General features: G+C 38.6%; 3 protein-coding genes across 3 annotated transcripts in view; 2 read left to right on the top strand and 1 right to left on the bottom strand.

Annotated features, from left to right (window-relative positions):
* The window catches only part of LOC146460877 (uncharacterized), a 35,721-nt gene extending 32,304 nt beyond the window's left edge, over positions 1 to 3,417 (top strand). The window contains exons 21-24 of the mRNA XM_085087783.1: positions 371 to 439; positions 562 to 770; positions 2,189 to 2,314; positions 3,161 to 3,417. Coding sequence (XP_084943909.1) covers positions 371 to 439; positions 562 to 770; positions 2,189 to 2,314; positions 3,161 to 3,417 — 661 coding nt within the window. The remainder of the gene's footprint in view (positions 1 to 370; positions 440 to 561; positions 771 to 2,188; positions 2,315 to 3,160) is intronic.
* Positions 3,345 to 7,982, top strand: LOC146460876 (uncharacterized). Its single transcript, XM_085087782.1, has 2 exons — positions 3,345 to 4,768; positions 5,972 to 7,982. The coding sequence occupies exons 1-2, from the start codon at positions 3,490 to 3,492 to the stop codon at positions 6,337 to 6,339; spliced, it is 1,647 nt and encodes a 548-aa protein (XP_084943908.1). The 5' UTR covers positions 3,345 to 3,489; the 3' UTR covers positions 6,340 to 7,982.
* Positions 7,983 to 8,012: 30 nt separating this feature from the next.
* On the bottom strand, positions 8,013 to 10,474 carry LOC146460875 (52 kDa repressor of the inhibitor of the protein kinase-like). The gene has a single exon (XM_085087781.1). The coding sequence runs from the start codon at positions 10,306 to 10,308 to the stop codon at positions 8,014 to 8,016; it is 2,295 nt and encodes a 764-aa protein (XP_084943907.1). The 5' UTR covers positions 10,309 to 10,474; the 3' UTR covers position 8,013.
* Between the last annotated feature and the right edge of the window lie 3,785 nt (positions 10,475 to 14,259).

The following is a 14,259-nucleotide window of genomic DNA, read 5'->3' as shown; positions in this document are numbered from 1 at the left end:
ATAATTTGAAACCCAGAGATTTTAAATTAAGAAAAAATAACTCATGAGAAGAAGTCCTTGTCAAAGTAAGGTGCTATTTTGACATAAAATTCCAGAAACAATGAAATGCCTTGCTATATTAATATTGGGACCAATAAATTTTAAATAATTCACAATTTTTTATAGATTCTACTTGCACATCAAAATGTATTCCAAGGCCTTGCGAGGTGATACTCCACCCATAGCACTCATGAACGAAAACTACTGAACGTCATTACCGCAGAATCAGCAGAAATACGAATAGAATACCAAAGTGTTCAAATGGCCCGGAGTATATAATTTTTGTATATCTTCTTAAAGTACTTACATTAAAATTGTTTCTCTCTTATAGAACTTTGGATAAAGAAAAAATCGGAATAATGAGATTTACAGATTCGCATCATACTTGCACAATCCACCTGTAAGTGCTTTACGTATTTGCAGTCAATCGCTTTCGGAAAATGGAAGTTATGTTTTCAGTGATTCACCTTTACTGCGTTTTACTTACCTTAACATCCATATTTGTTTGTTTGTTTTTTTTAGCGGCGTAGGGCAGAATGATTCTGAGTTCATCGACATTTCGAAGGAACAAAAGGATGTAAAGGAATTCTTAAGTGAGCTGTTTATTCGAGCTGGATTTACCCGCGCTCTTACTACCAGTAAAGACCGTTTGCTTCCGTGTCCGTTGGGAACATTTGTAAATAAATCTGTCACCGTTCCTAATGACCTTAAGTGCTTAGAGTGTCCAGCTGGTGAGTTCCTCCTTTTTGTCTATGTGGCATCAAATGTCGAAATTTAGAGCAAAATTACTTAACCCAGCTAAACCGGTCGTGGGGTATAGGGTATAAAATAAAAGAAAATATTTTTAATGTTAGTGTTACTTTTAGTATTGGTTTGATTACTCTGCGTTTAAATTTCGGCGCTTTTCTGAAGACTTGTGGAATTCCAGAAAGCCAAGACGGCTGATCCGAGATGGCAGGCATTTGGTAATAATGAAGTAATTAACACGTAATATGACGTCATCACTCCTCGTTGCGGACCTCAAAGAAAATACATCAAACCCCAGTCTAGATAGGGTTAATTCTGGGTGGCAGATAATATAAACTACATCGTAAGCGGGGGCTCTACGGAAGCCCATATGAGGTAAAAAAATATAGTTCTTTAGAAAAAAATTGTGCCACCCATCACGTCATAAACCCGCATGGATTCACGCAGTTGTAGGGTTACTACCTTATATAGTAAATAGAAGAGAAAGTCAAGTTCGGTGGTTATAAACTTTCCTTCGCTTCGAGCTACAATGTATTCGACGCGATTAAAATAATTACATAGCTGTGGAAGAATTTTTACGCCAAAAAAGAAACATTTTATTACCCTGACGAGACCAGTTCCCGTAGATAAGATAATGGTTACAGACCAGAAGGTTGAAAAGAATTGACTTTGTCGGGAGAAATTAAAAATGCTCTAATCCGTTAACCCTATATAGACCCGGCCTTCTTTTTGTCTTCTGGGGACAGAGGTGCTGATTGTGCCCCCCACCCACCCCCCTCAAAACTTCGCAACTATATAAGCTATGACAGTGAAACTTAGAGGATAGATAGCACGCCCAACGATGTCTCCTTTGATGTCCGCATCGCGAAGTGGTTACGTCATATGGCGTGGTAATTAGATCATGACTGTCAAATGGCGGCCATCTTGGATTTATAGATTTTCCCAAGACTTCAGGTAGGCGCCAAAGTTGAACGAAAATAACCAAACCCAACAAAGGAACATTTTCATGTTAAAATATGAGCTTAATACACAAAAGTTACGACTTTGAATTTGGTGGTTTCCTTAAGTCCTCGGGAGACCCAGAAACCGAAGATGACCTTGACGGATCCCCATGGGTCGCGGTCTGGAAATCATGACATAACTCCAACTAAACGTCGCAGATGACAAAGAGAGTAACCCAGGAATGTATCTTCACCCTTAAAGTTTCATTGTTAGTAAAAGCTTTTCAGAGGCCGGATGGTGACATAAAACCGCCTCTCTCTTTCACCTCAACTTTGCCGCAGAAGATAACAAAAACATAACGGTCTGGATAGGGTTAATACGAACAACCTCAACGTGTCATTTGCCAGTTAACTGTATTGGTAATGACAAGATGATAACTTTAGTTTTCACACTGTTACAGGTGGGTACTTCTCGGACACTGAAGGTTATGTCAATGATAGCTGCAAAATGTGTCCCAATGGAACTTTCGTTCCCTATGACAAAGCTCCTGGAACTAGTGCAAGAGACTGCAAGGCTTGTCCACAAGGTAAATGTTGTCAAAAGATAAACAACACCTCCACCAGGACACTCAACATTTTAACGGCCATCGTGAAATCAGTCTTCCTGTAACAATCCGTCAATATTGGATGCGCCTTATTGAATTGTTAACAACAACAAATTGAAGGATATAATTAAGATATAATAAAAAATTTGTGAGCGGTGATACTTTGAATTATTAGGACACAGAAGATGGATGTCGCATCAACTGAAATATCTAGAAATAATGATTAAACGGCTTTCAAATTAGAGGCTGGGCTCTCTTCCACGATTTAACTATCGACCGTTACAGCTGCAAGGTTTCGCTTTCCATCTTTGCACCAATGGACAGACGATAGAATTCCTTGTTTAAAAGGGAACACACGAACCTGCCATGAATTAGATACAACTATGTAACTGAGATAACTCTTTGGTAGTCTTTTCTCTGTGTACCGTATGTGAGTATACGATTTAGGCACATAATATGGACTTCCTTATGATCACCATAGGTTGCCGTGGTCATTGGTTAGTTGGGAAAAAAGTAACATTAACTGCAACATTTTTGAACAGTTTTTTTTATTTCGTTATTGATTGCCTCAACAATTAATGCTTCTGTTGACAGGCTTTATGAAATAAATTATCTTGAAGTCTTACTATGTGGTAGTATTCAGAACACTTTTAATTTAAAAGGGCACTTCAGCTCTGCCCGTCGTGTTGTGTGGTCGATCAGGTCGAGCATGTTAACCAATTTTGAAAAGAAAACTTCCCCCGTAAATACATAATCAAGTTTTAATGTCTATCAGCATTTGTGTAGCTACCTAATATGTTTAATAGTGACGATTTTCTATTTGCGCAGGTACAGACAGTAGTGCATTTGCAGAATTTCGTGCCTGTAAATGTTTGAATGGATTCCATCGCTATCATCTATTCGAGAAATGCATACAATGTGTCACAGATGGACTGGAATGTAAGAATGACTACGCTACTTTGAAAAAAGGTTATTGGTGGCAGTGGCCAGAGAAGAGTCCAACACACAAAGAACTTTATAACAATTTTACCAGAATCCTTGAAGATGCTTCGTTCAGTCCAAAACTACACATCAATTATTCATAACCTGATTTTTTCCTCGTTCACTACCCATTCAAACTTCCCCGACCACATAAATGTCCCAGACAAGATTCTTGTATGGGAGGATTAAATTCTTCTTGTGACGTTGGTTATGAAGGTCCATTATGCGAAGTGTGCAGTGCGGCGCATTACAAATGGCTAAAATCATGCGAGAAGTGTCCTACCAAGAACTGGATGGCCGCACAGTTTTCAATTATAGCGGTAGTAATTCTAACAGTCGTTTTTGTCGTAATTTGGACAAGCAGGAAGAAAAACAAAAAGAGTAAGGAACGGTCGTCAGTCGATATTATTCTTGGGAGGTTGAAAATTGTAGTTGGCTTCTATCAAGTCACCTCTGGAATTCTAGAAGCCTTCTCCTACATTAAATGGCCGGACGCTCTCGCCAGTATTGGAAAGCTTTCCGAGATGCTACAGCTAAGCGTTCTTCAAATTGCTCCTGTGCAGTGCGTCTTTCCAGAGTTAAAGCGCGATACGTATAACGCATTTGCAAGCCTTTATGCCATGTTTGCTGTGAATGTTGCTGCTATAATCGTGGCATTTGCTTGTTGCGGTATCAGCAAGTTAATAGTAGCAAGGAAACCTTATAGCCAGGAAAAGAAATTGAAGAAAACGTCGTATACGAAAGAATTGATTTATCGAAACTTATTTTTCTTTCTTTTCGTAACATACCTGAGCACGTGCTCAAAGGCAGTTAGCGTTCTTCCCCTTGCCTGCCACAGAATTTGTTATGACGAAGCCGAAAAAAATTGTGACCAGTTCCTGAAGGCTGACTACACTATTAAATGCGAGGGTGGATTTAACCGAAGGGTCATCGTGACACTCTGCGCAGCTTTTTATATTGTCTTTCTGCCGACTGCATCACTGGTGGCCATTTATAAGCAACGAAGAGCACTTCGCAGAATTGAAAAAGAGCCCGACAAAGAAGTAAGCAATGTTGAAGCTCACAACTCGGAGATCTTCAGAGGACTGACATTTATCTATGAGAATTACAATGATCGTTCGTGGTACTGGGAACTGATAGAAACAGTTCGGAAAGTGGTTTTAACATCTGGGTTGATCCTTGTGGAAAGTGAGAGCAGATCTTACATTGGTCTGGCCTGTATCATATCAGGTATCTATGCAGTTTTCTTCGCCTATAAGAAGCCAATGGTGGATGCGTTCGAAAACCAGTTAATGCTGTCATCTCTTACGGTCACCTTTGTTAACCTGGTGTTAGGAGCTGTAAGCAGAATTCCAAAAGAGAATGTCTCTTCTCAAACTGACAAATATGTGGACCGCGTCGTCTTTGAAGCACTGGTGTTTGGAGCTAACTCTTTAGTCATTGGTCTTCTCGTAGGTGAGTTTATTACAATGGATTTTGTTTTATTATCTTAAACTGTAAAAGTCAAGTTACACATATTCTTTTAGAGAGTTTACCGCGTTGCTCCAGGATTTACATTTTGATCGTCAGCCGATTACAGAACATTAAACGTAGCGAGTGGAGAATAAAACTTCGCCTCCTACTTATGATCATCCATTGTACGTACTAGTAAAAAAAAATCGATTTCTTAGCTGTACAAGAATGATGAGTCAGGTTAGCAAGACATAAAAGTCTCATTCTGTTTACGTCGCTGTAGGGCTCGACGCAAATGATTTTTCCCGTCTGGCGTGACTGTATCTGTAAAAGCACGTCTTCGTGTTGAGCTTAACGAAGTCACTTAGGGAGTGTAAAAAAACAATTTGTTTGGTAATTGTTTGTTATATTTTGTCGGTCTTAACTTGTGATCCAGAAACCTAAATGGGAGAATGAAATGTTCACAAAGATACTATGTATGCTTTGAATGGTCTTGCCCATTAAAAAGGACAGAAAAAATGAATTAATGAATGACTTCTTTCCGTGGTTTTCACTAGCGCCCGTTGTCCATGTTTGGATTCCCAGGTGTTGAATTCCAGACCATTTTGCTACATCGCGAACAGAAACATAGTCAATTTTCCATTGACCTCATAGCGTTCAGGTAGAACTCTCACCAAGCGTAACGTAAATTCAAGTTATTGACAGTTCTTACGTTACCCAAACATGTGGTACCTAAATACCAAGCCAAGCTTAGCAGCGTTATTTGCATACTGGTCAGGTTCAGATCATCACCACAGGCATAGCCTATCCAAACTTCATTAAAAAAGTATGTTAGCAACCATTTCCAATCATCGCATCTGCCAGCAGCGATATTACTGTTAAAAATTCGCAGACTAGAACAACAAAATGAATTAATTGGGCTACAGTCTAATAACACGAAAAAGATTACAAAATAACGTTTAAACTTGTCAAAGAAGCAAACAAAATATATATTCCGCCGGTACGCACTTGCGGTAAACACATGGTGAGTGATTTGACATATCATGCCATGTAACAAAAAAGGGGAAAAAAAAAAAAAACTAGCCAGGACGTCAACAGGACGTCCTCTCTTAAGAACACGGTCTCGTAATCCAAACCAATGATACGTATTTGCAAACTGGAGCAAGTTAACTATTAACAACATACTATTTCTTTCTTCTACTACAGTTCAGTACATTACCCACATTTACAGCTTTATCAAAAAATGGCGCCAAAATCCACAGTGGTCCTTGTCTTGTTGTCTAGCCTTGGTGCCGCCACTTACTAGTTTGCAGAGCGAAATGCTTGGAATCGCTGGGAAGAATGTTCTAAGGCAGCAATTACAAACTGGTGAAAGTGGAAAGCCGACGATGTCTGGAACATTTAAAGACAGCGGGGCAGCTGACATTTCTCTTGAAGATAATGAGGCCAGCCCAACGAAAGAAGACGATTATGGCAGTGTGTCAACCAACTTTAAAAATTTTACTAAGAGAAGCGTTTCAACCCTCGCTAAGGCCACCGTTCACGAGCAGAAAAGATACGACACTTCGTTATGAATCGTACTGCACATGCCTTAAAGAATAATCGACTGCTAATTATTCAGTAGGGGCACAATAACAAGTGCTGCAAATATTGAAAACCTTTATATCTTGGTTAGTATTGTTAAGGCTTTTGCACATTATGCTAACATTTTTCGGTCATGGTGAGGCAAAAGCATTAAACATTATTCGAGCATTTTAATGGCATTTTTCCAAAAACATATAACATTTTGGAGGAAAAATAAAATGTTTTTAAGAGAAAATGACAACTGAAACTCGGTAAACATTTTTCTAAATCAAACGGAAAGCAGTTAAGCACTAAAGCCAGGATGAATAATAGATGACTTTATTTTTGTGGTGTACATTGTATTTGTTGTATAAATCATTGATTTATTTTTGTAGGAGTCAGTTTACACTCTGTTCGAGCAAGAGTTTTTAGAACGGCTTCAAAAACATTCCTCGAAAAGCGTGTCAAGAGACTTCATAACGATGATGCTTTTGTGAACGTTGGAAATTACCATATGAGGAAAACATTGAACACCGCATACTAATCGAGTTTTAAAGCCACTGCACGTAATGTTTTATATTTTGAAATGTTGTTTATTTTGAACTTGTGATAAAATAAGCAGGTGTATAATGTCTCGCTGCACGTGCATTTTAGTGACTGTTTTGGGGTAGACCGAGTATTGCAGTTGAAAAAAAAAATGGAGCTTTAAGTAAGTGCCTTTTAGTGGGGAATCAAAAGCATAATGTGCAAAAGCCTACTGCTGTTAGGAAGTTTCAATTTTTGACTGGCAAAAGACATGTTTTTAGCCATGATTACAATCGCCTTGTACGTATACATGTAGACGCGCCACACAGGGGTGGATCCAGGATTTTACATGAGTGATTTCCCCCAAATTAACTAGGGGGGTTTGGGGGCATGCTCCCCCAAGAAAATTTGAAATTTAGTGCCCTCAGAATGCAATTTTCCTGCATTCTGAGAGCACTTCAAGCCATTCAGACACATCAACAGCACCTCCTTAGAAAGGCATAATTCTGTACAAAAAATCATTTCTGTGTATTTACACAGACAAACCAGAATAACATTAAACTAAGCCATAGAGTTAGACTGTACTTGACTATGTAACGTAACTTCTTTCTACATAAATTTGCCTTTCCGTGTCTAAGGAGTCTAGCATGTGAATAAAGATTTAGGGCTACCTTTGAAGATGTTAAGTAGATCTGCTGCCTGGATTGCTGTCTTGGATGCTTGTGGGAGTGGAAATAACTCTCCAATGGGAATCATCTCAGTAAGCTCATAGTGGGAATGGAGGAAAAAATATTACCATTAGTGAATATTAAGGAAACATCATTGTTATGAAAATGTAACAGCAAAAACTGAAAAGTTGGAATCATAGTTGCCTTTTTCAGACTTATAGATCAGTGTATAAAGTGATGTGGTCCAATGAGCTCAGACTGAGAGAATATGTAAAAGCCATTTAAGCTTATTGAACACCCAGTGTCAGTGGAAACATAACTCAAAAAACTTAATTGAAGAATGAGTTTTTGTCCAGATATTAGTACTTAAATTGTACCACAGACACCAGTTATGTATCTGTACTGTTCTCCATCAGTTTAAGGATTACATCAATCCTGATGGAACATAACGCACAAGCACTCTAGAAACACTAGTGACTGACTGGTACAAAATTATTCATTTAAAATATTTTCCATTCTCACTCTTCTAGGATGTAAATTAGCAAATAAATCTATAATTTGTTCAAGGTCTAATGCCATTTCTCTATGGGCATGCATCAGTGCTAATCCATTCAGTCTATCCTGGACCATTATACTTCTCAAATAAGTCTTCAGATTTTGGAGGGTTGAGATGGACCTTTCACAAGATGCTGATGAAATAGGAATGGTTATCAGGATTTGAAGTATAGTATAGATATTGACATAAGCACCCTTGTCAATTTGTGCTAGGGTGGCATCTATACTGTCAGGGATGTCTTCTCTTCTATCATTTTTCCCCTTCCACATTGTTTCCCACAACACAAGCTCTGCTGGTAAACCTGCATAATTAGGGATATCACGTCTGTAATGGTTACAAAACTCCCTTACATTATCCTTCCAAATGGGGTTAGTAGCCAACAAAATAGAAGGAATCACTGAAAATCCTTTGGAGCACACAAAAACATCATCCTCAAATCTACTGTCCAGTTGTGCAAGAGCATGGTTAAGGAAGTCTGTTGTCAGATTGATCCTGTAATAGTCTTCAGGGGTTGGGGCTGGTGCATTGTTTCTGTGAACTTGCCTCTGAATTATCCTGGGCATGCTTGGCTGTACTGAAACACGCCTTGCTAGGGTAACAGCTTCTTCATGGAGAGCATGGTGCCTAGTATCAATGTGAGTTTGCATATCTGTTAAGGCTGATTTTAACAGAACAATTTCCTCTTTTGCTTTGAGAAGATCCATTGCTTTCTTTTGTAGTCTGACTGTGAGTGGTCTGGTTAAGTCTAAAATGTGTCTGACAATAACAAGAGTAACAATAAAGGAAAATGTGATTGCATTAATTAAGGCTTGTGCATAATTTCTACTGTTTTGATTCCAGTTGCCATGGCCAGGAGCATTTCTGTTCATTGAAATGTCTTCAAGTGTAGCCACAACTGGGTGAAGAAGCTCCACAATTCGGTCCATACCATCAATACGCTCAATCCACCTTGTTCGACACACATTTACCAAAACAAAGTGGTTGGCAGCAGGCATCAATACTCTAATCTTGCTGATCAAATGCTGTTGTCGTTTCGGGGAATTGTCAAAAAATTCTGAGAGCTTTCTTACAACATCCATCATGTTTCTAACAAGTGGTAATTGGCATGTGTCAGCAACACACAAGTTAAGCCTATGGTTCATGCAGTGAACGTAAATAGCCTTGTCATGTTCAGCCCTAATAAGTGATGAAGCTCCATTCAAGCACCCAGACATATTGCCTGCACCATCATAACACTGGCCACGACAGTCATCCATAGATAGTCCTAAATCAGCTACAGCACCAATTATTAAATCTTTGATAGCTGCTCCTGTTGTTCCATCCTCACAAAGGTAGAATCCCACAAATTCTTCTCTGACTGTTTTGGTTGAATCAAGAAATCTGATCACCACTGAAAGATTTTCTTTATTTGATATGTCAGCTGCTTCGTCAGACATAGTAGAAAAATATTTGCTATCCCTGATTTCCTGTGACAAATTATTCACTATGATAGCACCCACAGTTGTAATCATCTCATTTTGAATGGTTTTAGAGATATATGTCGCATTTCTGGGTGCAGTTTCCAAATGATGTTTTAGTGTTTGGCCGCCGCTGTCAATTCGAAATTCTAACAGTGCCTGGAAATTACCGGCAAGACTAGCATTTTGTGGATCATCATCTCGTCTACCTCTGAGAGCTATGTTGTTTTTTCCACAGAAAATTATTGTTTTAAAAAGGGATTTCAGAATTTCACGATTTCTATTGATTTGCTGTTGGAGTAAGTTGTTGATCTGCTGATCAATTGGGACCGCTTCTCTTCTCATATTTCTCAGAAAATTCTCCATTGCAATCACTGCAAAATTATGCATCTCACATTTTCCGCTCGCGTGTTTGCTAAAACGTGAAATGGCGGACGTCCAAAGTGTGAGTGGAGACTTGTACAATTTGTCTAGTTTATTCGTATTTCGCCCACACTGGACTCCAAAACAAACACACGGTAAACAAAATGCACCATCGAGATATTTAGAGTATGCTAGCCAGGGAAATCTTTTCAGCCAGCTCCACACAAAATGACGGTTAGAATTCGAACATTCCACTGACGCTGGAAAATCAAATAGCTCACCTGGTTTCCACACATTCTCTATGAACTTGAGCTTGTCCTGGTCCGAATATGAGCTGATTTCCTTGAAAACCAAGCCAACATCGTACTGAGAACAGTCCTCCTTTCGACAAACTGGATCGCCTCGAACCATAGCTTTATAATTTAAATCCTTCGTAGCAAGTTAACGATGAACTCTAATCGGAGCAAGAACAAACGAAGGACGTTCGGGGAGATGCTTCCCTTTATATACGATTGTCAGTAGTTTCCACGGTAGTTTGTGGCCTGGATAGCCAATCACAACCGAGTTTGAGTAGTTCGCAAGACAATGTGCGTGTTTCTGGCCCATCGAAGAGGGTTTTGAGTGATTTGTGAAAAGATGCATAAACCATTCAGTCTCACCCTGTCCCACCCACTGCGTACAAATTTTGTCCGGTTGTGCATACGAAATTTTTTCGCGTTGTACTCGGACGTCTCGACAAAAGACGAAAGCGCGCGAACGGAGACTCGTCTAAGTCGCTCGGGAAGGGCTGGGTTTGCTGTGTAATCGACGGAATAACGAAATACGATGCTTTTTTCTTTGTTTTACTTCATAATAAACAATAAACCAAGAACGATAATTGATTTCTTGAGCTACAAGAAAGAACCTGAGAAATAACAAACGTAGGTTTGGAAAAATTTGAGTGATTTCTGGAAATCACTTGAACTACTCTGGATCCACCCCTGCCACAGTTTAAAAACTGCATAAACTAGCCGGGAGGTTTGCTGAAATTAATTTCTTTGTTCTGGTAAGATAGAAACAACTTTCCAATACCAGGACATGGAAAATTCTTTTCGATAAAGATTTGCTGATACATAGCATAGAATCCAAAAATGTGAAAACTACTTAAGAGCGACTCTTTATAGGGACCGAGTGAGATTGAAAAAATGTGGCACAAGGTTGGAAAAATGGACGCCTTGATATTTCGTCCAAAGATAAGCTATGGTATGCTAAGAATTGTGATATAAGTTTTCGGTTCTGGAGTTTTTACATTTTTGAGAAAATTACAAAAAACCGTCGACAACCCGTGAAGCCGAAAAATCACACAAATGAGGTCAAATTTCATGATCAGATAATCGAACTCGCGTGAAGGCGCATAGCAAATTATGGTTTTCCTTAGCTTATAATTTTATTTAGGAGGTATTGCTAAGCTGCTTTGATGATAGTTTAGACTTACAATTGTAATTCCGAATTCCTGGAGAGCAAGCGAAGAGAACCGAAATTTCTAGACTTTGAAAATCAGAAATTCCATACCGTTTTCAAACATCTCAAAACATACTCGGTATGATGTAGAGTTCTTTCAAAATTCAATTCTAGCAAGTACAAGAGCTGTTTTTGAACGTGATATAATTTTTTTCATGACAAAAGTTATTTGTGAGGCGAGCGGCCCCATGCAAGTTGACCCAATTTGACCTTTCGAAGAGATCTTGTTTAACCTGGAAATGTAAACAATTCGACTATCCTTAGCTCGCTTACTGAGCAAACCATTGAAAAACCCTGCCATTTCCCATTAAAACTACCCAGTTAAGCTGAGATAATACTTCGATTACAGCTTACCTTGCAAATGGGTGTTTAAAGGCAAATAATTTTGATGTTCTTCGCTAATTTTCCTGTCTTGCTGCCGTGCTCAGCCACCCGCCTTTTCATACGGCTACGGCATTTTCTAAGCGTCACCTTTCTCTGGCTTGTCTAATATTTTTGCAGGACCTGGATCCATGTCTTGCATATAAAGCATCCTCTGGATATCTACTGAGTTTTGTATATATGGAATATTTTTAATTAAAAGAGGCAAGAAGTGAAGGAACTAATTGAACTGAAAAATGGACGCAGATCGATGTCACGCAATCTTTACATCCAAGTGATCACGTGCCGCAAATACATCCGCGTGGATATTTTTGTACTGCTCTTGCTCATTCTTCATTTTCTTCCTTACTAGCAAACAATGTTTTCGTTTTGATTTTTTGTAACTTTTTTATTTGTAATCATGAGCCTATTTAGAAGAAGAGTTCTTTGTATGCAATACTTTGAATCGGTGTATATACACGCAACACATTTACGTTTCCCATTTTCTAGTGACTGTACAACAAACTAGAAATCTCATCTAGTTTTAGCTCCAAAAGTCAAATGCTTGGGCAGGTCCATTGCTAATGATTTCCTAGAGCAGATAAAAGGGAATAGTAATATATATCTGAAAAAGGGTCTAGTTACTGGCCGCAAAGCGAGTTTTGTAATTTGCATTAATTGTACTTGCCAATTTGCCCATAACAGGTGAACACGCAAATAGGTCCCCTTCGTGGCGCATCTAACTTTTTAGGAATTGTGTTCAACAAGATACCTTTTGATGCAGAAGTAGACGCACGCTTTTATATGATTCTCCAAAACTATCCCTTTGGAAACTGAAAATGATTTGCTTTTGGGTTCGCACAAGACATGTTTCTTTTCGCACGAGCAAATAGCACGTAAAACTGTTTTGAGAGTTGCCATCGAGAGAGATCTAAGTTTAAAACAGATAATTACCAAACACAAATAGATCTGTGGCAAACGGTTTGTTTACCTCTAAAAAGGTTCTCAATATAGAGTTCTCACGGCGTTCGAGCTGTGAACTTCGATCGCTCGCCCGATAAGCGAAGCTAGCACGTGCGAGGCTCCTAACAATTTTTCCTAAATTCGGCAAACCTTAATACGCGGACAAACTCCACTGGATTAAAATCTTACAACTTTACAAAGATATGTGCAGGAAAATGAGTTTAGGTCTTTTGAAGTGTATTGTATAACCTTGAGCGATCACTTTGTCAAAAATTAGATACAAGGGCTTAAGTAAAGCTAACTAAAATGCCTTAATTCCTTTGAAAACAAGGCTACTGAAGCCAAAACTCACCACGCAAAGTACCGCATATGTCACATGATACGCATTGAATCATGTCTTTTAGTTTGGTTGGATATTTCCTTTCAAAGCAGGCTTTTGTGACATAACAGGGCAAAATCTGGCTGGGTTAAATATAAATACGGTGTTATTCATTATTTGCCACCACCAAAAACTCTATTCTTTTATTTGGTCCAAAAAAGTAAACTGTGATTTTAATGCTTTCTTTTTTTAATGAAACTACATATTTTACCTACTCTCTGAAGTAATATGTCAAAAACGAGGGCGAGTGCTTTATCACGGGTTCCAAATACCGAGAAACAGATGAAAGCACGAGGCCGCAGGCCGAGTGCTTTCATCTGTTTCGAGGTATTTGGAACCCGTGATAAAGCACGAAGCCCGAGTTTTTGACATGTCTTCTCAAATGAAACAATAAGAAATTAATCTCATTAAAATGCAAATGTTTGATCTCAGATGAAAAACATGTTTCATCTCAGATGAAAACCTGGTGGTGTTTCATCTGGTGTTTCATTGGGGTATCAAGATTCATCCACCTGACCGAAATGGAGGTCATTTATTGGCTTTTGACTGCATGAATTATTAATGAGTTTGAAAAACCGTATTGAAGTATATGTATATTGAAGTATATGTATATTGAAGAGTCTATCAACAAACAGTTACCAGTATTCATTACATCATCTCATCTATGAATACATTTTATTGAAGTTCCCTTGTCACAAATGAACATTTTTGTTATCTTTATTCCTTGTTAGGAGGGAGCATAATTCAAAGAAGAAAACCTCATTTAGGAAGTGATGTGATCTTGTTGGATAAATCAGATCCCTCTTACCCGGTGTTCCACTTTTAGCGCTTACAGCAACAGCCACAGCTGTTACATGAAAGAAGATGATGACACGTTCTGAGTTTTAATTATGGAATTGAGATTGTGGTAAGTCCTAATAGGAAAAATGTGAAATTCTGTGTCCAAAAAGTTACAAATGACATACCAAAATATTTATGTCTGGCTGAGGAAGTGAAAACAACAGGAATTACTTGCCCAAGAACATTGATTTATGTAAAAGATTATCAGAGGTGTGGCGAAATCTTCAATTTTTTCATGCATACTTTGGGAGATAAATCTTACTGGCCAAATAGTTTAAGAAGTAAATTTACCAACCGAATCATTGTAATGTTCAACAGTG

The sequence above is a fragment of the Pavona decussata genome, unplaced genomic scaffold (assembly GCF_977016875.1).
Source record: "Pavona decussata unplaced genomic scaffold, jaPavDecu1.1 SCAFFOLD_207, whole genome shotgun sequence".
Classification (NCBI taxonomy): Eukaryota; Metazoa; Cnidaria; class Anthozoa; order Scleractinia; family Agariciidae; genus Pavona; species Pavona decussata.
The sequence above is the reverse complement of the archived record's forward strand: the minus strand, read 5'-3'. Positions and strand labels throughout refer to the sequence as shown.

Bases quoted from the DNA above. Each gene is read 5' to 3' on its own strand.
- LOC146460876 (XM_085087782.1), top strand. From the start codon at position 3,490: ATGGGAGGATTAAATTCTTCTTGTGACGTTGGTTATGAAGGTCCATTA. The intron at 4,769-5,971 runs GTGAGTTTATTA...CTTCTACTACAG, and splicing joins AGTCATTGGTCTTCTCGTAG to TTCAGTACATTACCCACATT.
- LOC146460875 (XM_085087781.1), bottom strand. From the start codon at position 10,308: ATGGTTCGAGGCGATCCAGTTTGTCGAAAGGAGGACTGTTCTCAGTAC.